General features: G+C 36.6%; 1 protein-coding gene across 1 annotated transcript in view; it reads right to left on the bottom strand.

Moving 5' to 3' along the window:
* The window catches only part of COG0212 (NagB/RpiA/CoA transferase-like superfamily protein), a 172,427-nt gene that overhangs the window by 44,596 nt on the left and 107,167 nt on the right, over nt 1–20,664 (bottom strand). The window contains exon 4 of the mRNA XM_089797745.1: nt 6,307–6,382. Within this exon, the coding sequence (XP_089653871.1) occupies nt 6,307–6,382 (76 nt within the window). The remainder of the gene's footprint in view (nt 1–6,306; nt 6,383–20,664) is intronic.

Here is a 20,664-nt window from a genome sequence, read left to right as displayed (position 1 = left end):
TTCAATGCCTTTTCTTTATAGTCAACTTCAAAGTGGCGTAATTTTCTTTCTTTTGGAATATAGGAGAAAAGTGTTGACACTGAATAAAGAAGTGATATTAATGATGCCAAAAAAATGTTTTTGATTAAGTAAAACAAGTTTTAACGGGTGCCTGAAATCCAACAATAAACAAAATAAAACTGACTTAAAGTCTAGAGCATGAAGCAAAACAACAAAAAACAACAGGCCATAGAAGGCCATTAGAACCAGTCATAAGAAAACACAACCTCTTAAAGAGCAGGCAAGCCTAGAAAACCAAAAAACCAAAGGAAAAATAGAAAAGCCAAGAGAACCAATCAAGGCACCATATCTTTGACCGACTTTGCTGCCTTGAGCTCCACATTTTCCATGGTCTCTGCCGCATCAATCATCTGCTGAATGTCATTTGGAGAGTCCTCCCTGTCCCTCTTCCTCTTGTTCAATCTCATTTTATTGCTCGGGCTCTCAACCAAAGGGTTGACATCCACTTTAGTTACCCTATTATCCTCATTGTCTATGTCGTCTTTCAACCTTGTGCTGACCTCCATCATAGTATGCAATTGTTTGATATTATCATTTAAGCCTTTGATAATATTGAGGTTTTGGTTAGTAGAGCTGTGGAGAGAGCTCTCCATCCTATCCATTCTTTTTTCCATCTCAGTTAGCTTGGTATCTAGATTGCTAATTCTGTCGGTCCCGTCTTCCCCTTCCTTTCCAAACCCTGCAAGCTATTCTTTATCTCTTCCGTTTCATGGAAAATCCATTTCATAGACTGAAAGTTCTCCACCATGCTGTTTCGGGCATTGTTGAGGAGATTCATCCCCACCTCCTTGACATTGTCTCTGAGAATCACCATTGTCAAATCAATAAGTTGCTCCAAATGAATTCTACCATCATTTCCCTCTAAGACTTTGGGCTGGATAGTTTCTCTCACAATGCCCATTTTCACAGTCCGAGTTTCAAAGTTCCTCCAGACTGTTTCCTACCCTTAGAGCCGAAAGTATAGGTAGTTTTTTCCGTGCCATAATCCTCATTTCTCTCCTCTTGGGCGTTGAGAGGGGTCTCCTGTCCCTTGCCAAAATCCTAATCAGTGTCCATATCAATTCCCCTTCTCCTCTTGGCAGGGCTTTCCACCTTCTTGCAAATTGGGACCTTGCTAGTTCCCTCCTCTTTCACATTATTCTCCTCCATATCCATCCCCTCATCCTCTTTATTATAGTCCTCAGCAAAATTAACCTCAAACTATATACTTTTACCCGTCGAGCCTTTCCCAACCTTTTTCTTCTTATTTTTGCCCACATCCTTTATAATCTTGGCCACCTCCTCTTCATCATCCGAATGAAGCTCATCAATGTCCGATGAGAGATAGGAGCTTTCTGTGTCCTTTGAGGACTCCACTTTATGGGCTATGGATCTGCCATGGGTTTGAGCCTTAAAGTGCTCATAAATCAGTAACTATAGGCCCTCATGGAAAGCCGAATTAGCATACGATTTCTTCTTATATCCCATGATATTCTTATTAACAAAGAAGAAGACATAGTAGGGGATGGAGATTTTAGTGCCATACTTGAAGTGGTTAAGGATGACAAAGTGATGGGTACAAACTCTATCATACCTAGTGTCCATCATAATGTAAGAGATAATCGCCCTAAGAACGAACCTCCATAGTTTTTTAATTAAAGTTGGTTCATAGTACACTCCTGTCTTCACCAAATCTTTCATCTCCTTGGCATTCTTGGCAAAGTCTTTAACAACATTGAGGGAAACTTTCTTATCCCTAAAGAAGTTGATGCCCTCGGAAGGGGATTTAGTGACCTCCGCAATAACACCTTCATTAACCTGGAAATCAATACCGTCAATCTTAACTTTCCCTTCTTTCCAAGACGTGACCATAAGTTCAATAACCTTAGGGTTCCAGCCATGCAATTTCTCAATGAAATTCGAAATGCCACCTTCCCTCAACTTCTCCCAAACCTTCGACCTCCTTTTCCATTTCGTCGCTTCATCCTCAAGCTCTCTATGATGCCTTTCACCCATCATTTTGTTGCTAAGAGTAGAACAAATTCTCTGCAAACTCTGAGAGTGAAGAACAAAACTTTGATAAATCTCATCGAAACAAAACTTTCCTTTGTCCTCGAGAATGCAATAGTAATTAAGATTACCAATCACCCAGAAAGTTTGCCAAAAAGTCTCCCAATTAAGATTACTCGTGTTCAGCCCATGCTTAGCTTTCATTAATTTAAATGTGGAACTAACAGCATTACCTTTCATAATTACTCTTAATTCTTCCTGTCCTCCCCTAGATTCTCTCAATCTCAATCATGCTTTTAGCTGCCCTCGAAATCCCGTCACCATTAATCCACCTGTATGATGTGTCCCTTTTCACTACCTCGTTAACCATCCAGCCAACAACCGAATTTGCCTCTCTATATTCATGTGACAGATAGACCCTCTTGACAGAAAGCAGGATTTGTTTGGTTTCTTTCACCAAATTTTTAATAGACCAGGATGGAGGATCTTCACCTCTGAGGCATTTTATGATGTTATTAGAGTCCCCCTCAAGCCAAAGGCATTTAACACTAATATCTTTTGCTAGCTTAGTAGTTTGAAGGGCTGCACAAGCCTCAGCGAAGTGATTAGTTTGGTGCCCCAGAGGGAAGGTAACTGTCGCTATGCCATAACCATAGCTATTTCTATTCACCCCACTACTGCCCACTTCTCCCAGATTACCTTTTGCTACCCCATCAAAATTTGCTTTGTGCCACCCCATTGGGGGCAAAGACCATTGGCATTCCTTCTTTTCTATGTCATTACTACTTCTAGTGTCTCCTGCAAATGAGTTAGATCCTTTGCAAAAAAGGTAATTTTCCAAAAAGGCATTTCGAATTTTACTCGACACTATCTTGGTAGGAAGGTTGGCATCCTTGAAGATTTGATTATTGCGTTCTTTCTGTATTCCCCAACCAAAGTACGGCAGAGCCCTTTTGTTGATGGCTTGAAGACCAAAACCCTTCCAAGAATCATCCCATTGCCTAAAGAATTCAGTAGTGGAGGCAGGGGCACACTAGTCCAAACCAAAACCTTGACTGAAAATAGACTACACGCCTCTCGTGAAAGAGCAATGAATAAACAAGTGGTCCACAAAATTTGCCTGGTTTTTGCATAGAATGCATCTATTAGGAATATAGAGACCCCTTTTGTTGAGATTGTCAATAGTTAGAACCTTGTTCTGGAGGAAAAGCCAAAAGAAGATGTTGATTTTAGGAATAAGGCCTGAGTACCAAGCCTTCGCCCATAGAGGTTTGGAATTTTGCTTCATCTGAGCTTGGTACCCAGAAGCCACCGAGTAAATGCCACTAGAAGTATTCTCCCACACTAATTGGTCCTGATCATCATTCAAAATCATTGAATGTAGGATAGTCATAAGAGATTTTAGATCCTTAGAGATTAAAGAAAGGTCTCTCCATTCTTGGCCTAATCTGTAGTCACTAACTTTTCTACCAAACCTCTAAATGCAAGTATTAGCCCATCTATCAAAACACGAAAATTGAGGAGAGGCCCTTCGAACAACCAATTGTCCTGTCAGAAAAGAGTGTCTTTACCATTTCCTACTCTCCATTTCACCTTGCATTTGGCAGTTTCTTTGGCTTTGAGCATGCCATTCCGAATATTTGAGCCATTGGGAATGGTGCCATCATTGAACATGTATCTTATGGTGCCATCATCGTACAGGTGTCCAAATATGTTATTCATATCTTTTTTACCATATTAAATCACAGCTACAACAAACTAGGTGCAATCTTGAGAGGAATGCTTCAGATTTTCAGACGCTACTCATTCAATTAAATGGTAAACCATCTCATACTGCAAACTAATAAACAACTAATGATTGAGCTTCACTTCATAAATAAAGGGTTTAGATTAACCATACTTTGAAACTTAAAATCAGCAAGGACCAACATGGTATGAACCTGAAACTTCATCAAGCATCAATCTCAACAAAACTTCATACCTGTACTCAAAATTAATTTAACGGCAAAACCATATGCTAACATTCACAGTTAACACAATCTCACCAAAAACGATGATTTCTCGTATTAATTTTGGTAGGCCTTTCGCATCAAGTTTGCATTCCTATTCGCAATTGGAGAGGCCAAGCCCTTCAATAGATTTCACTTTTCAAATGGTGGACCTAGATTTAATCCCATTAAAGGGCCAAGATTTATTTTTACCAACAAAAATTTGAGGCTAAACCCTAGGGCAATATCCGACTTTTTTGAATATAGATTGTTACAATAGCTAGAAAAGACAAAATTGTTTTGGATCCCAACGAGGAAAAGCCGAAAAAGTTCAACTGAAATCTTAAAATTAGCTAAGCACAGAGATTACATCAGATCATCTTCAAGCACCACGTGCCCAACATTATTCTCCCTTGTACCATATCTTAGGAACCTTAAATAGAATCTTTGAGATTCTCCTCATAACCCTCAATTGGCATTCTAGGGACCCCAACTTACTAGTAGATTCCCTAAAAGTTTTGTCCCACTCTAGTTTGCACTTTTTGAAACCATGCTTATTAGAGATTCTTTTAATCTTCCATGTAAGGTTGGTGTCTGTAACCATTATTCGGAGTGAAATAATTGTTGAAAGATATACTCCCTTTAAATTTACTTCATCCTTGCAATCTTTGATAAGAGTTCCCAAGTTTGACAAGCTGCACCTGATCTGAAAAATAAAAAAGATGAATAAAATAATTATAAAATAATTGCACTAGTTTCACGTCCATATCATGAGTAAAATCATCACTACGCTACATTTTGAACATTTCCTTTTTGGATTGATTAAGCAAAAACCTTTTTAATGCATTTTTTAGACTTCGGCCAATCCTTGGATTTTGTGAAATTTAGCTTGTTGGAAATTATGAGATTTTGATCTTTTAGGGATTTCAACAGATTTTGGCCTCCAAAGGAATGTTGGGAGATTTTGGTCTTCCAAGGAATTTTAGGAGATTTTGACCTTCCAAAGAATTGCAGGAGATTTTGGCCTTCAAAGGAATGTTGGGAGAGTTTGACCTTCCAAGGAATTTTAGTGGATTTTGACCTTCCAAAGAATTTTCAAAGATTCCGGCCTTTCAAGGATTTTTCAGAGGTTTTAGCATTCCAAGGATTTCTCTTAGAGGGAAATCCCCTTGAGTTATGACTCCCCCATGGAACTTCAATGGTTTCAGAACTTAACTTGGAAAATGACAACCATCTAGGTCAACAAGATCTTAAAGGTGAAAACTATCTCAAAAATCCCAAAGGGCAGAACTGGAAATTGTCAAGCCAAAAAGAAATACAACAAACCAAAAAGAACAAGGTGGGGGCAGAAAAGAGATCAATGTTTTAAACGGGATGTGTGTGAGGCACAACAGATACAATTGTCACTAAATTTTCATTCTTACAACAGTTGTAAATCTAGAAAAATCTAGATTGGAATTGATAAAATTCGAGAACAAAATTTTTCCTATGAATCTTCAACATATAAAATTTTAAGACATGAAATAGAAAATATACTTTACTCATTTGAATATTTCCTAATAACAAGTTATAGAATATTGCTTAGGTAACACCAATAAACAAAACAACAAAGCCAGAAGATGAGCTCTCCGTATTTTGAAGACAGTAAATCTTAAATTAAGTGTAAAATCTTTTAATTTCATTCCAAATAATGACATCCTTATGACAATATGCATTGCCATATATATAAGCTAGAAAAACTTCTCTAGCAATAAGTAATTTTATTTCATCAAGAAAGTGAAACTATTGCTTGTTCCATAATAAAGCAATCCAGGTATTGCTATAGCAGATCTATCTACAGCATTTTCTTTGGTTTATTTGTTTGAAATCTCTAAATAAAGAAACCTTCTCTCTTGCCAATCTAGCAATCTAAACTAAACAAATTTTGTCTTCATACCATAAAAATGTATCCTTCATTTGCATGGTTGATATCTCTAGTATCCTTTATTTTAGTTTTTAATCCTCTTGTTAGTTGAGTCCAGCACACCATCTTAGATAAATATATCAATCCCCAACAAGAAGAGAATGAAAACATGTTATATTCCAATCAAGCTAATTAAGTTTCCATTTTTAATTTTACTTTTACAATTACATGCAGCGGATGATAAGAAAGTCATAAGTTGTATGTAAATAGCATTATAGGCACATGTTCAAGGAACTAATTACCAGGCATTTTAAGTGTAGGTACACTGCAAGTCTAAGAAACTTAATAATATGCTTATAAAGATACCAGAAGTGACGATCAAGGTTGAGTCATCTATAGCTCCCATGTACCGTAGCATTCCATACTCAAGCTCAGCAAAACCCTGCACTAGAAAAACATGTATAAAAATTTGTGCAGCACTCAGAGAATATTACTCTTACACAGTTAGAACTGTATACATATTTACCTGGCTCAATAAATATTTGTATAGACAATCAGAAGCATTGCTTACTCTTTAATATTGAAATGTTTCATATTCTCCTATTTAATCCTCAGAAGCCACCACTTGAATATGTCACAATCATATTAAACTAGTCTCCCTTCTAAAGGGCTTTAATTGAATTTTTTTAATGACATGAGTTGATAACATGTCCTTGGAAGCAGATCCATACCTGGTTCACTACAAACATTGTTTAAAAATCTGTCTTGTTTGTCACTGCTCCTTTCAATTTTTCTTTCTATTACTGTCAAGTACTATTTCTTTTTTGTCTTATTCTTGTCTATGCTAACTCCCATCTTTTTATGAAGCATACAAAACCTCAAGGTTTAACATATAATCTGGTCTATTGCACTTTACAAGTTAAATTTAATTTCATACCTAATTAAGGAAACAAAAACAAAGAAACTATTATGATATGCATCCTTAGGTACCGATTCTCTCTGGAAATCAGTGGATGTTGGTGCAGATGCATTCTGATTCTCGGTTCTCCACGGATGCTTTGTGGATGCACCCAGGAAGCGCTGCCTGGGCCTATGGATGCTTGTGGAGACGCTTTCAGCGCTTCAGGGAGCATCCACAGGCCTGGGCGGTGCTTCCTGGGCACACCCACAAAGCCTCTATGGGCATCCGGATGCGCACACAGGCCCAGATGAATTCTACACACACAAAATCACTTAAAATCATATTTTTGCATGTGCTGAATTGCTATATTTTATTGTTTTTTTACTCCTTTTTGCTCCTATACCCTAAAACAGCCCTAAAAGGTCATCCATTGTTCATTCTTCTCATTTGGTCTCCATTTTGGCATTTTGTTTGAAGTTGAACTATCAATGGTGAAGTATCATACTATGGAATGACCTTTTTTTTTTGTGTGTGTATAATTGAAAATTTCGATCAGATTTCTTATAATGAAAATCTTATTTTATTTGATAAGTTGTTGATAATGTTTATCAGAATTAATTATTCTCTTGACTATGATTCTGTTTTCTGCAGAGAATACTGATAATGTTTGCACCAATATCTGTATATGATCTTCTGCAGTGAAAGCAGATTGTATTTGCACTAAACAGATCTGTATGTATGCCATCAGTGTATGAGACAGAAGACTGATGTATTTTTATGTGTTCATGATATCTCAATACCACTCGGTCTCCTGGTATAGATAAAGGAGTAAGGGGTGGGGATGTGTCCACAGTTCACAGGGACACATGAAATGACCCCACTTCACATGGAGTCACATCTCCTGTGGACAAGTCTCCACTCTAAATAGAAGTCTCCCGATGTAATAGAGTCGCAGTCGCTAATAGAGTCCGTCTCAAAACAGACAAGATATAATATAGTACCATTTTAGTTTAAATACATAAATTAATATGATTGTATATATATATATATAGAATCTCTGTATTATTGTTTCATATTAATTTCTTCACTATTTAAACTTTAATATATAGAGTATCATAATATAGATACTTATACATCTACAAATGAATTTAGGTTGTAATCAGTCATCTGTTTTTATCCAACTGAAGCTGTAATTCATCAACACACATATATAAGAGATGCATCCAAACACATCCAAAATCCAAAAAACAAATTCCGCACATCTGATTCTCACATCCGCATCAGCATCAACATCAGCAACTTAGCATGCACATAATTGCTTATCATGTATTTCTGATTATGAACTGATGTAATACTGTTTTGTTCCTTGAAGCTACAAATGGTACATTTCTTAGGGAAGGAATTGTGTGGAATTTGGTCTTCTATTTGGACTAGGGGATTAAAGAGCACGCATTTTGTGGGAATTGGTTCTTTGAATTGCTCTCATTGAATTATACCAGCAACCCCAATTTCTTTGCATTTCATTGTGCCTTAGAGTCTTCTTAAGTTGAGGTAGGGAATTCTTCATATCTCTCTTTTTTTCCAATTTGATTGTTGCTCAAGTGTTGCAAATAATTTATTGGATGAAATTAATTGTGTTTCTAGTTTATAGAAGTGAATTTGGAAGGGTTTTGGATGTTTTCCAATTTTGTTGAGAAAAAGAGTTTTTTTTTTGTACTGTTATGCTGCCCATTTCAAATTGGAGGAATGTATTTTAAATTTTATTACATTTTGAATTGTTGGGTGTATGGGAACAAATGGGTTTTCCCAGATTTTTTATTTGTCATGTTTAAAATTATAGTAGTTTAAGAGATCCACCAATGGAGGATGCTCTCAATGACTGGGTTTTGGCCAATTTCGCACTTGTGTAAAAGTGAGCATTTATGCACTGAAATCGGTTATTATAATATGGAATTATGATATTGTATATGAGCTCTTATTGTGGGATCAATATTGGATCCACTTGGTCAAAACCAATGGAATGTATGTTGTGAACATAGCTGGTAAATTTATTTGTGATAATGAAATATTGTGCATGAGGTTTTTATGCATTGTGTAATGGTAGAAAAATTTGGTCATAAGCCTTTCTATGGGTGTTAGGGTCAGAACTTGGGAGTGGCTCTCAATGGGGGTCTAGACACAAAGGGGCCGCCAGGACAACCCATTTGAGAGTTGCTTAAACAAGTGATTACAAAATAAAATGAATGAGGAAAACACATAACAACAAGATAATGAGAATGCCTCTTGCACACCTTGGGTGCTCAAGCTAAGGACACAATGAGAAGGCTTGGTCGTCTGTAAATGTTGATCTAGCATGATCAAGCCTCCTTGTCATCATGAAAGGATTGTATGGTTTTGCATGAGCCATCTATTCGAGCTATGCAATGAGACACCCGCTTCTTGGACGTTGCATCCAACCTTTGTCTAGATTTGAGTAATGAACCTAAGGGATGGTAATGTCATTGATATCTAATTATGATTTGATGCATCAAAATCGAGTGAATAAAGCCTCAATGATGTGCTTTGTACCCCTTGCAGTGAGTAGGAATGTAATTTTGTCGTACAACTTGGTCGACGATGTTTTATGCAATTTTACCTTAGTATTTGAGCCGAATTTGAGGATCAGTGTCTATAATTGTCTGTCAGCACTTGCCTTTGATGGTGCCTCCACTTGTCGATCAGTGTCTCCAACTTGTTGTTTCGACTTTGGAGACATCTCAAGCAACTGTAGATCAACATCTACACCTACCAAATGACATCTCTCCTAGTACTTCGGTGTCTTTGTCTAGTTCAGTTTTGCACTTGGTTGTTCACCCATTTGTGGATGTCGGATGAATTGGTATTACATTAATGATATTTAACTAGTTGAATAATCATGGTTAGCTTGTGGTTAATAAGTAATTTGCATGATTGGAATAAATTAATTTTATTTAATTCGGGGATTCTGTGATTTATTTTATAATTGACTTCAGTCATTTTAAATCATTTCTGATTTTTCAAAAAGAGCCCTTTTAAATTAAAATAAAAGCTCATTATCAAACACTTATTATTTTTGATGTTGTGCTTGGCTCTCAAACCCTCTTGTGTGGAATTTGGATTTCTATTTTTGTATTGCAAGATTAGAGTGGACATTGGTTGTTCTCATTGAATTCTACCAGCTACTCAAATAACTTTGCATTTCACTGTAACTTTGATGACTCCATTTTGGCAAGTTTTCTTAAGTCGAGGTAGGGAATTCCTCATCTCTATCTTGCTTTCCAATTTGGTTGTTGCTTGAGCGTTGGATGAAACTAATCATGTTTCTAGTTTATAGAAGTGAATTTGGATGAGTTTTAGATTTTTTCCAATTTTGTTGGGAAAGTGACAGTTTTTGTACCATTAGCTTCCCTTTTGAAATTGGATGGATTTATTGAGAATTTTAGTACGTTTTTGGATTATTGGGTGTATGGGAACCAATGGATTTCCCGGATTTATCATTTGTTAAGTTTAAAATTTTAGTGGTTTTGGAGGTCCTTCAATGGAGGTGGCCTCCATGACTAGTTTTCGGCTGATCTGGTACTTGTGTAAACGTGAGAATTTATACATGGAAATTGGTTACTATAATATGGAATCATGACATTGTATATGAGATTTTGTTGTGGGATCAATATTGGATCCGTACTCTTGGTTGAAACCAATGAATGTCTATAGTGAACATAGCTGGCAAGTGTAATTTAGAAAATGAGATAGTGGGTAATGAGGCTTTTATGCATTGCTCAATGATGGTTTGATTTGGTCATGAGCTTTGGTGTGGGTGTTAAGAGTCCGAACTGAAGAGTGGCTCCCAATGTTTTTTTGAGGCAAAAAAGGGCCACCAATGTTTAGTTTTGAACCAGAAGACAATAAATGCAATATATAGAAATTTAGAAATGCACAAGAACAGATGAAACAAATATTTATCCAAGGAAAACCCTCCACTTGAGGGTGAAAAATCCAACCACACTAAGAACAATCCTTTATTGAACACAAAGTCTGAATACAATGATCTCAAGCTTAATCAGAGGCAATATCCAATCAGAGATTGTTAACTCTTTAACTATCTACAAAAGTATGTCTCTTATCAGATTGAGCAACACTTTCTCAACGTCTTCCATATAATAGAAACCTTATAAATTACATATAATATGACATTATCAACATACAAAATGATCATAAATGGATCATTCACAGGGAGCCTATAGCAGATGAAAAACAAAAGGGCCAAAGTCATAATGCCTGAAGCAGATTTCAATAGCTCTCCTGTACACAATAATGTCACACAAGAGATTGATCTTACATTGATCATCTCTCACAGTCTGTACCAACTACAACAAAAAAAAAATGATAAAATATGTAGCAGATACAGTGACGCATTGAGTAGTTAACGTGGTGATAGAATCAAACTCTATAACAACTCTCACACCATCACAATAATATCACACGATTGTCTCTAGAATTGTAACCACATACACTAAACTCTGCCTTTTCATGACACTGTCCAGAAAGATCACAATAGTAGGAAGCCAAGGAGTCATAGCTTGAGAAAACATTAACACCTGATGTCACTTACTCTGTATGTTGTTTAATATATGAACACACCCAAACTTGAGCTTTAATCAAGCATTTAATATGAAACAATAAGAGGAAGATGATCACCACATGATTATTGCGAGTGAGCACGAATAACTCTACAAGGCTTGCAGCACAATGAACCTTCCTAATTGATGCTAGCAAATATGGAAAGATATTTGATCTCTGATGAATCAAATGTCAAAACACTAATGAACTAAGGAAGAATACAGTAGCAGAATAGCTAACCACAAAACTATAGTTTCTATTATCTCATACGCACAAACACAAAGATAATATGGAAGCTGTGAGAGAACCAAGCAAACACCAACTCCATTGCAGGAACAAAGTGCGGAACCTCTTGAAGAGGAAGCATCAAAGATTACAGGGGAAAAGGAATAATTCACAAAAATTGATCTGATAAAGCTTGTGAACAAGATAACATCAACAAGGAAAATAACATTGCAGGTAAAATGATGTCTATTGTAGCTACCAAACACTAACAGCCAAGACAACCCATTAAAGAGTTTCTTAATACAAGTGATAACATAATAAAATCAATGGGGTAAGAACATAATAACAAGATAATAGGAATGCCTCTTGCATGCCTTGAGTGCTCCTATAGGACAAGGATACAACAAGGAGGCCTTCTTGTCCATGGGACGTTGATTGTGCATGATCAAGCCTCCTCGTCTTCATGAAAGGATTGCTTGGTTCTGTGTGAGCCATCTCTTTGAGCTATGCAATGGCAATCCTGCTTCTTGTACTTTCTATCCAACCCCGGTGTAGATTTGAATAGTGATCCTATTGGATTGTGTACTTGGTTATCCCCTTGATGTGATCTTGATAGAAGTGTGGACTGGTCATCTTGTTTGGACTGTATTTTGTGTCTTGTGTGTGGGTAAGCCACCTTCTCTTTTTACATTCAGTGATTTCTTGGGCCAGATTACTATCTCTACAAGCACGATGGGGTGGACTTGAGGAGACCACATGGTCGGGTGGCATGACAAGCCATCATTGGGACCAGTGTATAGGTTCGTGCGTGGACTCGGGATTACTTCATTATACTATGCACTTCCTCTATCTCGTTGATGTACTTGTGACAATTGTGAAGTACTTGTAATTATGGTAATGTAATGACTATGTAATTATGATTTGATGTATTAGAATCCAATAAATTTAGCCTTAATGGCATATGCTTTGTACACTTGGTAGTGAGTAGGAATGTATTTTAGCTATACAACTGAGTCGCCAAAGTTATATACTATTTTACCGTAGTATTTGGGCCAAATTTGTGGTTTGACACCTGAGATTGTCCATAGCACCTGTGTTGATCGATGCTTCTACTTGCTAATTGACATTTCCAACTCACTTGTCTGAGAAATCTCAAGCCATTATTTGGAACCTAGTTGTAGATCGACATTTGCGCCTACCAAATGGTGTCTTTTCTTGTACTTCGGTATGTCCCCCCAGTTCAATTGTGCACTTGATTGTTGACCCGTTTGTGGATACAAGGTAAATTGGTATTGCATTAATGATGTTTAATTTGTTAAATGATCATGATTATCTTGTGGTTAATGTTTAATTTGCATGATTAGATATCATAGGAACATTTTGATTTGGTGCCTTATAAAATGAACCTAGAACTCGTTACTATGTGCGGTTGATTGATATTGTCCTCTCCTAGTGAGGGTGTCTATACTTGACCGGCTTGAGCATATGCAGCTCGTGGAATCTAATCCAAGCTCTTGTGGCAACCTAAGGGACGAATTGATACCATGTCAGTTGCATTAAAGAGTGTCATGAACAATTGGAAGTAAATGCAAACTTCTGTTGTTACGTGTTGTGAAATGATTAGTTGGTTTATCTTATTGTTATGTGCAATGTTATTACTATGTTATGCATATTTCAACATGATGTATTTGTTTTACAAAATAGTAATTTTGTATGTTTAAGTGCGTGTTTCACCCTATGATTCAAGGATTCCTTGGTGGAGCGTTACATCCAATAAAGAGTATTCCATTTCAATCAAACTTGTTAATTAACTAGTCTATGCATTTGTTGACATCTATTTAATATTTTTGTACTTTATAATATTACAATTTTATTTTTTTGAAATTTCACTTAGTCAAAGTAAGGTAGTCATCGTATAATTTTTTTCTCTAAATTTAACTATATTTATAAATATTTTGTGTTTGTCATCTCCAAATACCAATCTCACATTTCTTTTAAATGGCATACTAGTACGATAGCAATCATCTCCTACAATCTATGAATCTTACATTTAGATTTTCAAATGAGCTAGGTTTTTAACAAAAAAATTATTGATATGTAAGGTAATATTACCAACTAACAACCAATTAGTTATCTTTAAGGAAACATCAAGATGAGTGAGCCACATGCTTTCAAATTTAAATTGAGAATAAGATCAGAAGTCACCTTATAGATTTCCAATTGATAGGTCAATTATCAAAAAGTATGTAATCACTGGCAAGGACATTGATTTGCTTGCTAGCTGAGACCTATCGGTTACAAGAATCATTCTTTTTTATTTTAATTTTTTTCATCATAGCATCTTCATTTTCTTTTGTTCTCAATAGGTAAAAAATCCTGCAACAAATTCTGAATATGATGCTATTAGACTCAATAAGGGTCATTTGAGCATCTATTTTTCTAATGTCATACATTTCCTGACCTTTTCTCCCTTCAGTGACTTGACAGTATTAAAATCACCCATAAGGATCAGTTTTTGCCCAGTATTAGTTGTTAACAAATCTCTAATTTTCTCAAGATAGGTAATTCTAGTATTGTGATATGGAGATTATATATATTTACAGCTACAATTCATTAGAAGCAAAAAACCACCTACCACATGAAAGAGGTAAGAGAGCGGGTAACATACCTTCTTGGGTTATCTACCCTCCAGTTTGCACAAAAATGGATGTGTTCGCTACCCCATTTACCATAGGCTTGATCCATTGTAGATTGTCAGCTACTGTTTTCTCTACTTTCTTGTATTCAAGTTAAACTAATCTTTGTCCCTTTTAATCTTTGACCAAGAGGCATCTGTTAAGAATGCATATACCTCATACATCCAGTCGTACACATGGCAAAGGATTCAGTGTGACAAAAGTATCTTCTAGATGTGGCTACAACTTGGAAACGTTTGGTGTCCATCAGTGTCCTCTTCATTTTTGGGCCCTCCTCAGTTTCTATAGCCTTATTTAAGGTTCTTCCTTTTTTCTTAGTATTTCTCATACTTTGGCTCCCAGATCTGCGTTGGTTTGAGATTTATTGCTCCAAGCAGATGGCTTGCACAAATCAGTCATCAATAAGAATTGCCTAGTACTTTTTAGCTCGCCTTTGTGTTTGGATTCTTCTTTGCAGAATCCTTTAGATTACTTGAGGAAACAGGAACAAGGTTTGGATTAGATTAGACGTCCCCCATCTCCACTATATCCTGTTCTTAAAGGGCTGCAAATGGATTTTTCAATGAGAATGGACTAGAGATTTCTAGCATGCCTTTTCATTTGGAATTCTTCTTTGCAGGTTCCATTAAATTATTTGACGACACAGGAACAAAGTATAACCTGCTATTCGAACTGCAAATGGATTTGTTAAAATTGCTTGGTTTGCTAAACCTGCTGATTTTTCCCCTTTCCTTGCTTAGACTTTCTGAAATTTGTTTCGACTTTGGTTCCTGTTCCGATTATTCTGCTGGCTAACATGATCTTGTGTGGTTGTTTCCAATCACAAAGCTTGCTTTTCAATATGCTCTTAAGGCTGCATTTAAGTTTCTGCTAGTTGAAATCCTTTGAGAGGCGTCACTTTTCTGAGTGGCCATGTGTCTAACAGTTCCAACATCAAAATGGGGTATATACAGTCCAAGAGTTGTGGCAATCTGTTACTCCAATTCCTAAAATAATCTATCGGGCAAAGACTTGTTCATGGTCAAGTTGACATAAATACATGCATAGTTGAACATGCTTGGAACTCTTGTGAATCTCAATCTTGTTTACTCAGCAATTACCTCTCAATATTTTTCTCTAAGATAACCTGCCAATATTCACTTGAAAGTTAAAGAAATTCTTTGTGTTGTTATAGTGATTGGTAGATCATCTGATTTCTGCATGAACCATGGATCTCATTGGAACACTTGATATTTTTCATGTTAAATTGGAAAACTTTGTAGATTAATCAAAGGGCATTGTATCCCTACAATATCTGATGGCCTATAATTGTCCACAACCCAGATATTTAGCATTTTTAGGTCTAGGCAAGGCTATATAAATCTGTCTATGAGCACTTTCTTTGAAAAGTAGCCAAAATCTACGTTCCATTTTGTTCATTGAAAAATATATCTTTGGCAAGGTTTTAATTTTAAGATAGCACTTTTTTTCTTTGTGGAGGAATTTGGTTTGATGTCCCCTTCCTAGCCTGGCCTCAAACTTGTCATAACAATCACAATAGCGACAAACTACAGCTAGGGGTACATCTTACCAAGTAAAATATCTCCTCAAATAGTGCAATCCTTGCTTTGAGTTCTGCAATCATAAGAAACATGTAAATGCATAATATCATAGTCTGCAGACTCAAACTCAGAGAATACACAACAAAACTAAAATTTTCAACTCCGCAAAAACTTGACAACTTCGAAAGTACTAATTAATATCTCTTAAAGAAACATTTATTTTGTGAAAATCAACTAGAAAAAGTATTAAATAAAAAATTGACATCTCAAAAGAGAAAATGCATGATTTTATAGCAAAAACATGTAGAAAACGCCTTTTAACCATCATTTTACTGGCATCAACATTTTCACCCTCTTTTTTTTGCACCTATAGAAATGTGAGTTAAACAAGTGAAAACTTGCCTAACAAAAAATTATAGAGTACTCGGCAACTTGAAGAATACTTGTAGAGTTTGCAAACTATCTATAATATATATAACCATTATTAGGGTTAGTCCATTAAACATGAGATTCATAGATTATATATAGCATCATTGCAAACACAATAGAGAAAAAGCATGATAGGTCCACCTGAAGCCATCCACCACTAAGCCCAAGCATAACTTTGGCTCTCTTGGATCTAGTGGCAAGCAACGTGGACATTCATTTGGGGTCCCTGCCTAGTGGGATGCTTGTATCTGCTTACCATATCCATGCTTCATCTCCTAAGACTTACTAGCCATCAATATAGAGCTAGACAGAAGGTTGTAATGGAGGATTCTCAATTGTCCAATCTAAGCACAAGAGCTGTACTTTGGCCCTCTTAGCCCCAACGATGGGCAACATGGACATCCATATAGGGTCCCTACCAAGATGGCAATCCTTATGATCCCTCTTTCCTTACAACTTCCTTTTATGATAATGCATTTCTATCCAATCATAACTAAATATTTATAACGTTAATTGATTGTCAAATAATATGTAGCCAGTGATAATACGACAAGAATTGCTATTAGAATTACTAAATGCTGTAATGACAGTCCTCAAATATCAGCCGAATCTATATGCCCGATCTAAGTATGTCTATGATTGCTTTTGTCCTGATAATTAGATGAGCGTTTCTTCTGAAGAACACCGATGGTATTTCCTTCCCTTTGATATTGTTGTAGCCTACATCTATTTTGTGTAAGACAACTCTCTTCTATATTTCCTTGTCTTCTCTGCTGATCGATGCTGCTATATATTTCCAGATTGTTTTGATTACGTAAAGAAAGGTTTTAAAGGACCTGAAACCTTGTACAAAGTATCATAGAAACAAGAGCAAAGTAGCTCAGATGAAACAAAGCCTCAGTACCTAAAAAAGAGTAGGCTAAACAAACTAAAACAAGAGGCTAGGAAACAACTATGCATAAAAAGACAGCAAAAGGAAAGCAAAAAGACAACATCGAGACAACTACAATGTCTTTAGAAGATTCGTTACTTGGTCTGCCAGGATGTTCATGTTTTTTGCAAAGGCTTTCATATCATCCAACTCTTTTGCTTCCACAACCTCACTCTTCTTGGAATTAGCCCTTGTACGCTTGCTAGGACCCTGGTCCTCTTTCATATCCTTAGAGCCTTGGCCTTTACCTTGTTCAAGCTTGTTCAACAGGGTGTTAAAGTTGTTAGCCACTATCTTCAAGATAGTGCAATTCTGATCGGCCAATTTCTTATCCGTTTTCTCCAAATTACCCACTATGTTGTCCAGACCATCTAATCTTTTTTGAAAGTCTTTGTTTAGCTGATCCAAATTTTTGTTCTTGGCTTCAAGTGGTGGAACGCATTCCATCAAATTCTTTACCTCTTTAGCATTGCCAATAACCTCAGAGAATTTGTCAATATGCTGACCTAGAGTTCTCTCCCCCCTAGTTGTCTTGCTGGGCTGATCACATTCTATTGAGATGTCCTACATCTGTAGCTTCAGATTGATAATATCCTTCTATAAGCCCTGGGTTACCAAGATTCCCTTCAAAACCCCCTGGTCTTCCTCATCCCTCTTATGCACAGGGTAATCCTCATTCCCTACCTATTTGTTCCTATCAAACTTAGCCTCCTTAAACCCTTTATCTGCATCCAACTATTGAGCAAGCACATTTTTCCTTTTTCTCTCCATCCTCTTAATTAGGAGTTCATCATCAGAAGAAACATAATCCCTTTCTATATCCTTCCCCTTGTTTCCAAAAACCTTGCCCGAGATACATTTCTTCTCAATACCCTCTTCCTTCTCCTCTTGAGAATCAGTGTCTTGTTCAGAATCAATCTCCTTATTCTTCATTTTCTTCCTAGACGAGCTCCCAGGATCACATTTCTTCCTCTTCTTAACCTCAACCTCAACAACCTCATCCTCCATATCCTCATTAAAATCCTCCTTTGGTTCACTTCCCTTTGTTTCACAATCTAAAGTTTTCTTGCTCAGACAGGGTCTATCCACTTTTTTGGATTTCAGAAGGTTCATAACTAGAACCATCAAACCCTCATGACAAGCATGAACACCCTCAAGATCATTTTGAATGGCTAAAATAGCATTACCCAGCGATTGCCTGAGGTAGAAGGGGAGATTATGCCTAACCCTATGCCTAAAATGGTTAACCAACATAAAATGGTGTCCATATAGCTTTGTAAAGCGGCCATCTAAAGTAAGATATTCAATCACCACAAACATGACAAACCTCCAAGGGTGAGAAATGGAGCCAAGGCTAAAGTATGAATTACCAATTTTCACCAGCGTGTTGCACTCCTTAATCGTATTCGCAAATCTTCTACCGCCCGATCTGAAAGCTTCCTATCCTAATAGAAGTTGATACCCTCAGTGTCAAGACCCGTAGCTTCAGCAATAATGTCCTCAATAACCTCCATTCTCTGATTACCCACCAAAATACTCCCATCCTTCCATATTTTGATGAATTGGCGGTAATAGCAAGGTTACTACCTTTCAGCTTCTCCATAAATCCTGTAAAACTCCCCTGTTCCAGAATGTCCCAAATCTCACTCTTCTTCTTCCATTCTTTGCAACTCGCTGGTTCAATCCTCTTTCTCCTTCCTCCCATTTTCTTCAAACTAAAATAAGTGCTCTCAGTCCTCAAAAAAGCACATTGCAATAAAAACCCAGTGTTGAAATCGCAGCAAAGGATTTTGGTAAGAAAACAGACCCACAATTTGTGTGGCAATGAATGACAAGACATTGCCCAACTCATAATAACCCATCATTTCCCAATCCTGCCCAAATCATAATTAATCCTTGATGCCATATTCATCATTAATGAAACTTTTTTGTTTGCTTCTAACTCTGTCATACTCAATCAAGGAAAGCCCCTTGATAGAAATAATATCACCTTGATTCCAAATTAACTTTTCAGGACTTTTGCATGCCACATTAGCAGCCCAATTAGCAACTTGATTAGTTTCTCTATAGTTGTGGGTGACAACACAATTTTCAAAAGAATTGATTAGATCAATGGCCTTGCCAATAATATTATGAATAGTCCAAGAAGGATCAGTAACTTTATTAAGACAATTTATAATATTAAGGGAGTCCCCCTCGAGCCAAATCTTTTTCAAATTCAAACGTTTGGCATAGCTAAGACCATACAAAGCTATACTTGCTTCTGCCACATGATTAGTTTGTTCCCCAATAGTAGTGGCCATCCCACCCAATTTGTCCCCATTTGTATTCTCGACGATGACACCACAACCCGCCGTCCTTGGGTTGACCATTGAAGCCCCATCAAAATTAATCTTACACCAGTCCTACGGAGGACAATTCCCTCCAGCCAAATCCCTTAAGTTAGGACCATTTTGAGCAAGACTAAGACCATCCAAATTCCAATTCTGAATCACTTTTTCTTCCCAAGCATTCTAAGGTTGGTTCCCTTTTAAACAAGATCTAATATTCTCCATCACCATATTCTTAATCTTATAGAACTGGCCAGAATTAGTTTAATTACCCCTAAACACCCTATCATTTTGTTCCTTCCAAACACCCCAGCAAAGAAACGGGAGGATGAAATCCCACATCATAACCAAAGTATTACTAGAGGGAGACTTCCAACCATTAAATAGCTCTTGAATGCTAAGGGGAAAGACCCAAATCATATTCAACAAACCATAAACCTTTTCCCATAATCTTCTAGTATAAGAATAATGAATAGTCAAGTGGTTAACCGATTCATCTGCTTCTTATAAAGATAACATCTGCTGAAAAGGTTAAAACCTCTCTTCAACAAATTGTCAGTGGTAAGAATTTTATCTTGCAAAAGAATCCAAAAAAATATGTTAACCTTGGGTGTCATACCTTTAAACTAGCAAGGCTCCTAATGCTCTTCAAAGGCGTTAGCATACATCAAAGACATAGAAAATAACCCATTGGGATTATGTTTCCATATCAAGGCATCCTCTTCTTGAACTAAAAAGACTGCATTCAAAATCTTGTTAAGATCATTAAGTTTACTATCCACTCTATTGAAGTTAACCCAATTATCCTCCTAATAATCCTCCACAAAAATTCCAAAAAGGTTCTTGCATTGTTCCATAAAGCCATTCCACCTTTGATTAGAACTGAGGGTATGATCAAGAATCCAGATATCATCCTAAAACTGAATAGTCCTCCCAATTCCCACCTTCCATCTGACCCCTTTATTATTAATCTGCTTATTTTTCTAAGCTTGTTTCCAAATCATTGAACCCCCTTGTAAAGTCTCATTGCTAAGGA

Source organism: Cupressus sempervirens, chromosome 8, assembly GCF_028749045.1.
Source record: "Cupressus sempervirens isolate cs-2001-9-10 chromosome 8, ASM2874904v1, whole genome shotgun sequence".
Taxonomy (NCBI): Eukaryota; Viridiplantae; Streptophyta; class Pinopsida; order Cupressales; family Cupressaceae; genus Cupressus; species Cupressus sempervirens.
The sequence above is the reverse complement of the archived record's forward strand: the minus strand, read 5'-3'. Positions and strand labels throughout refer to the sequence as shown.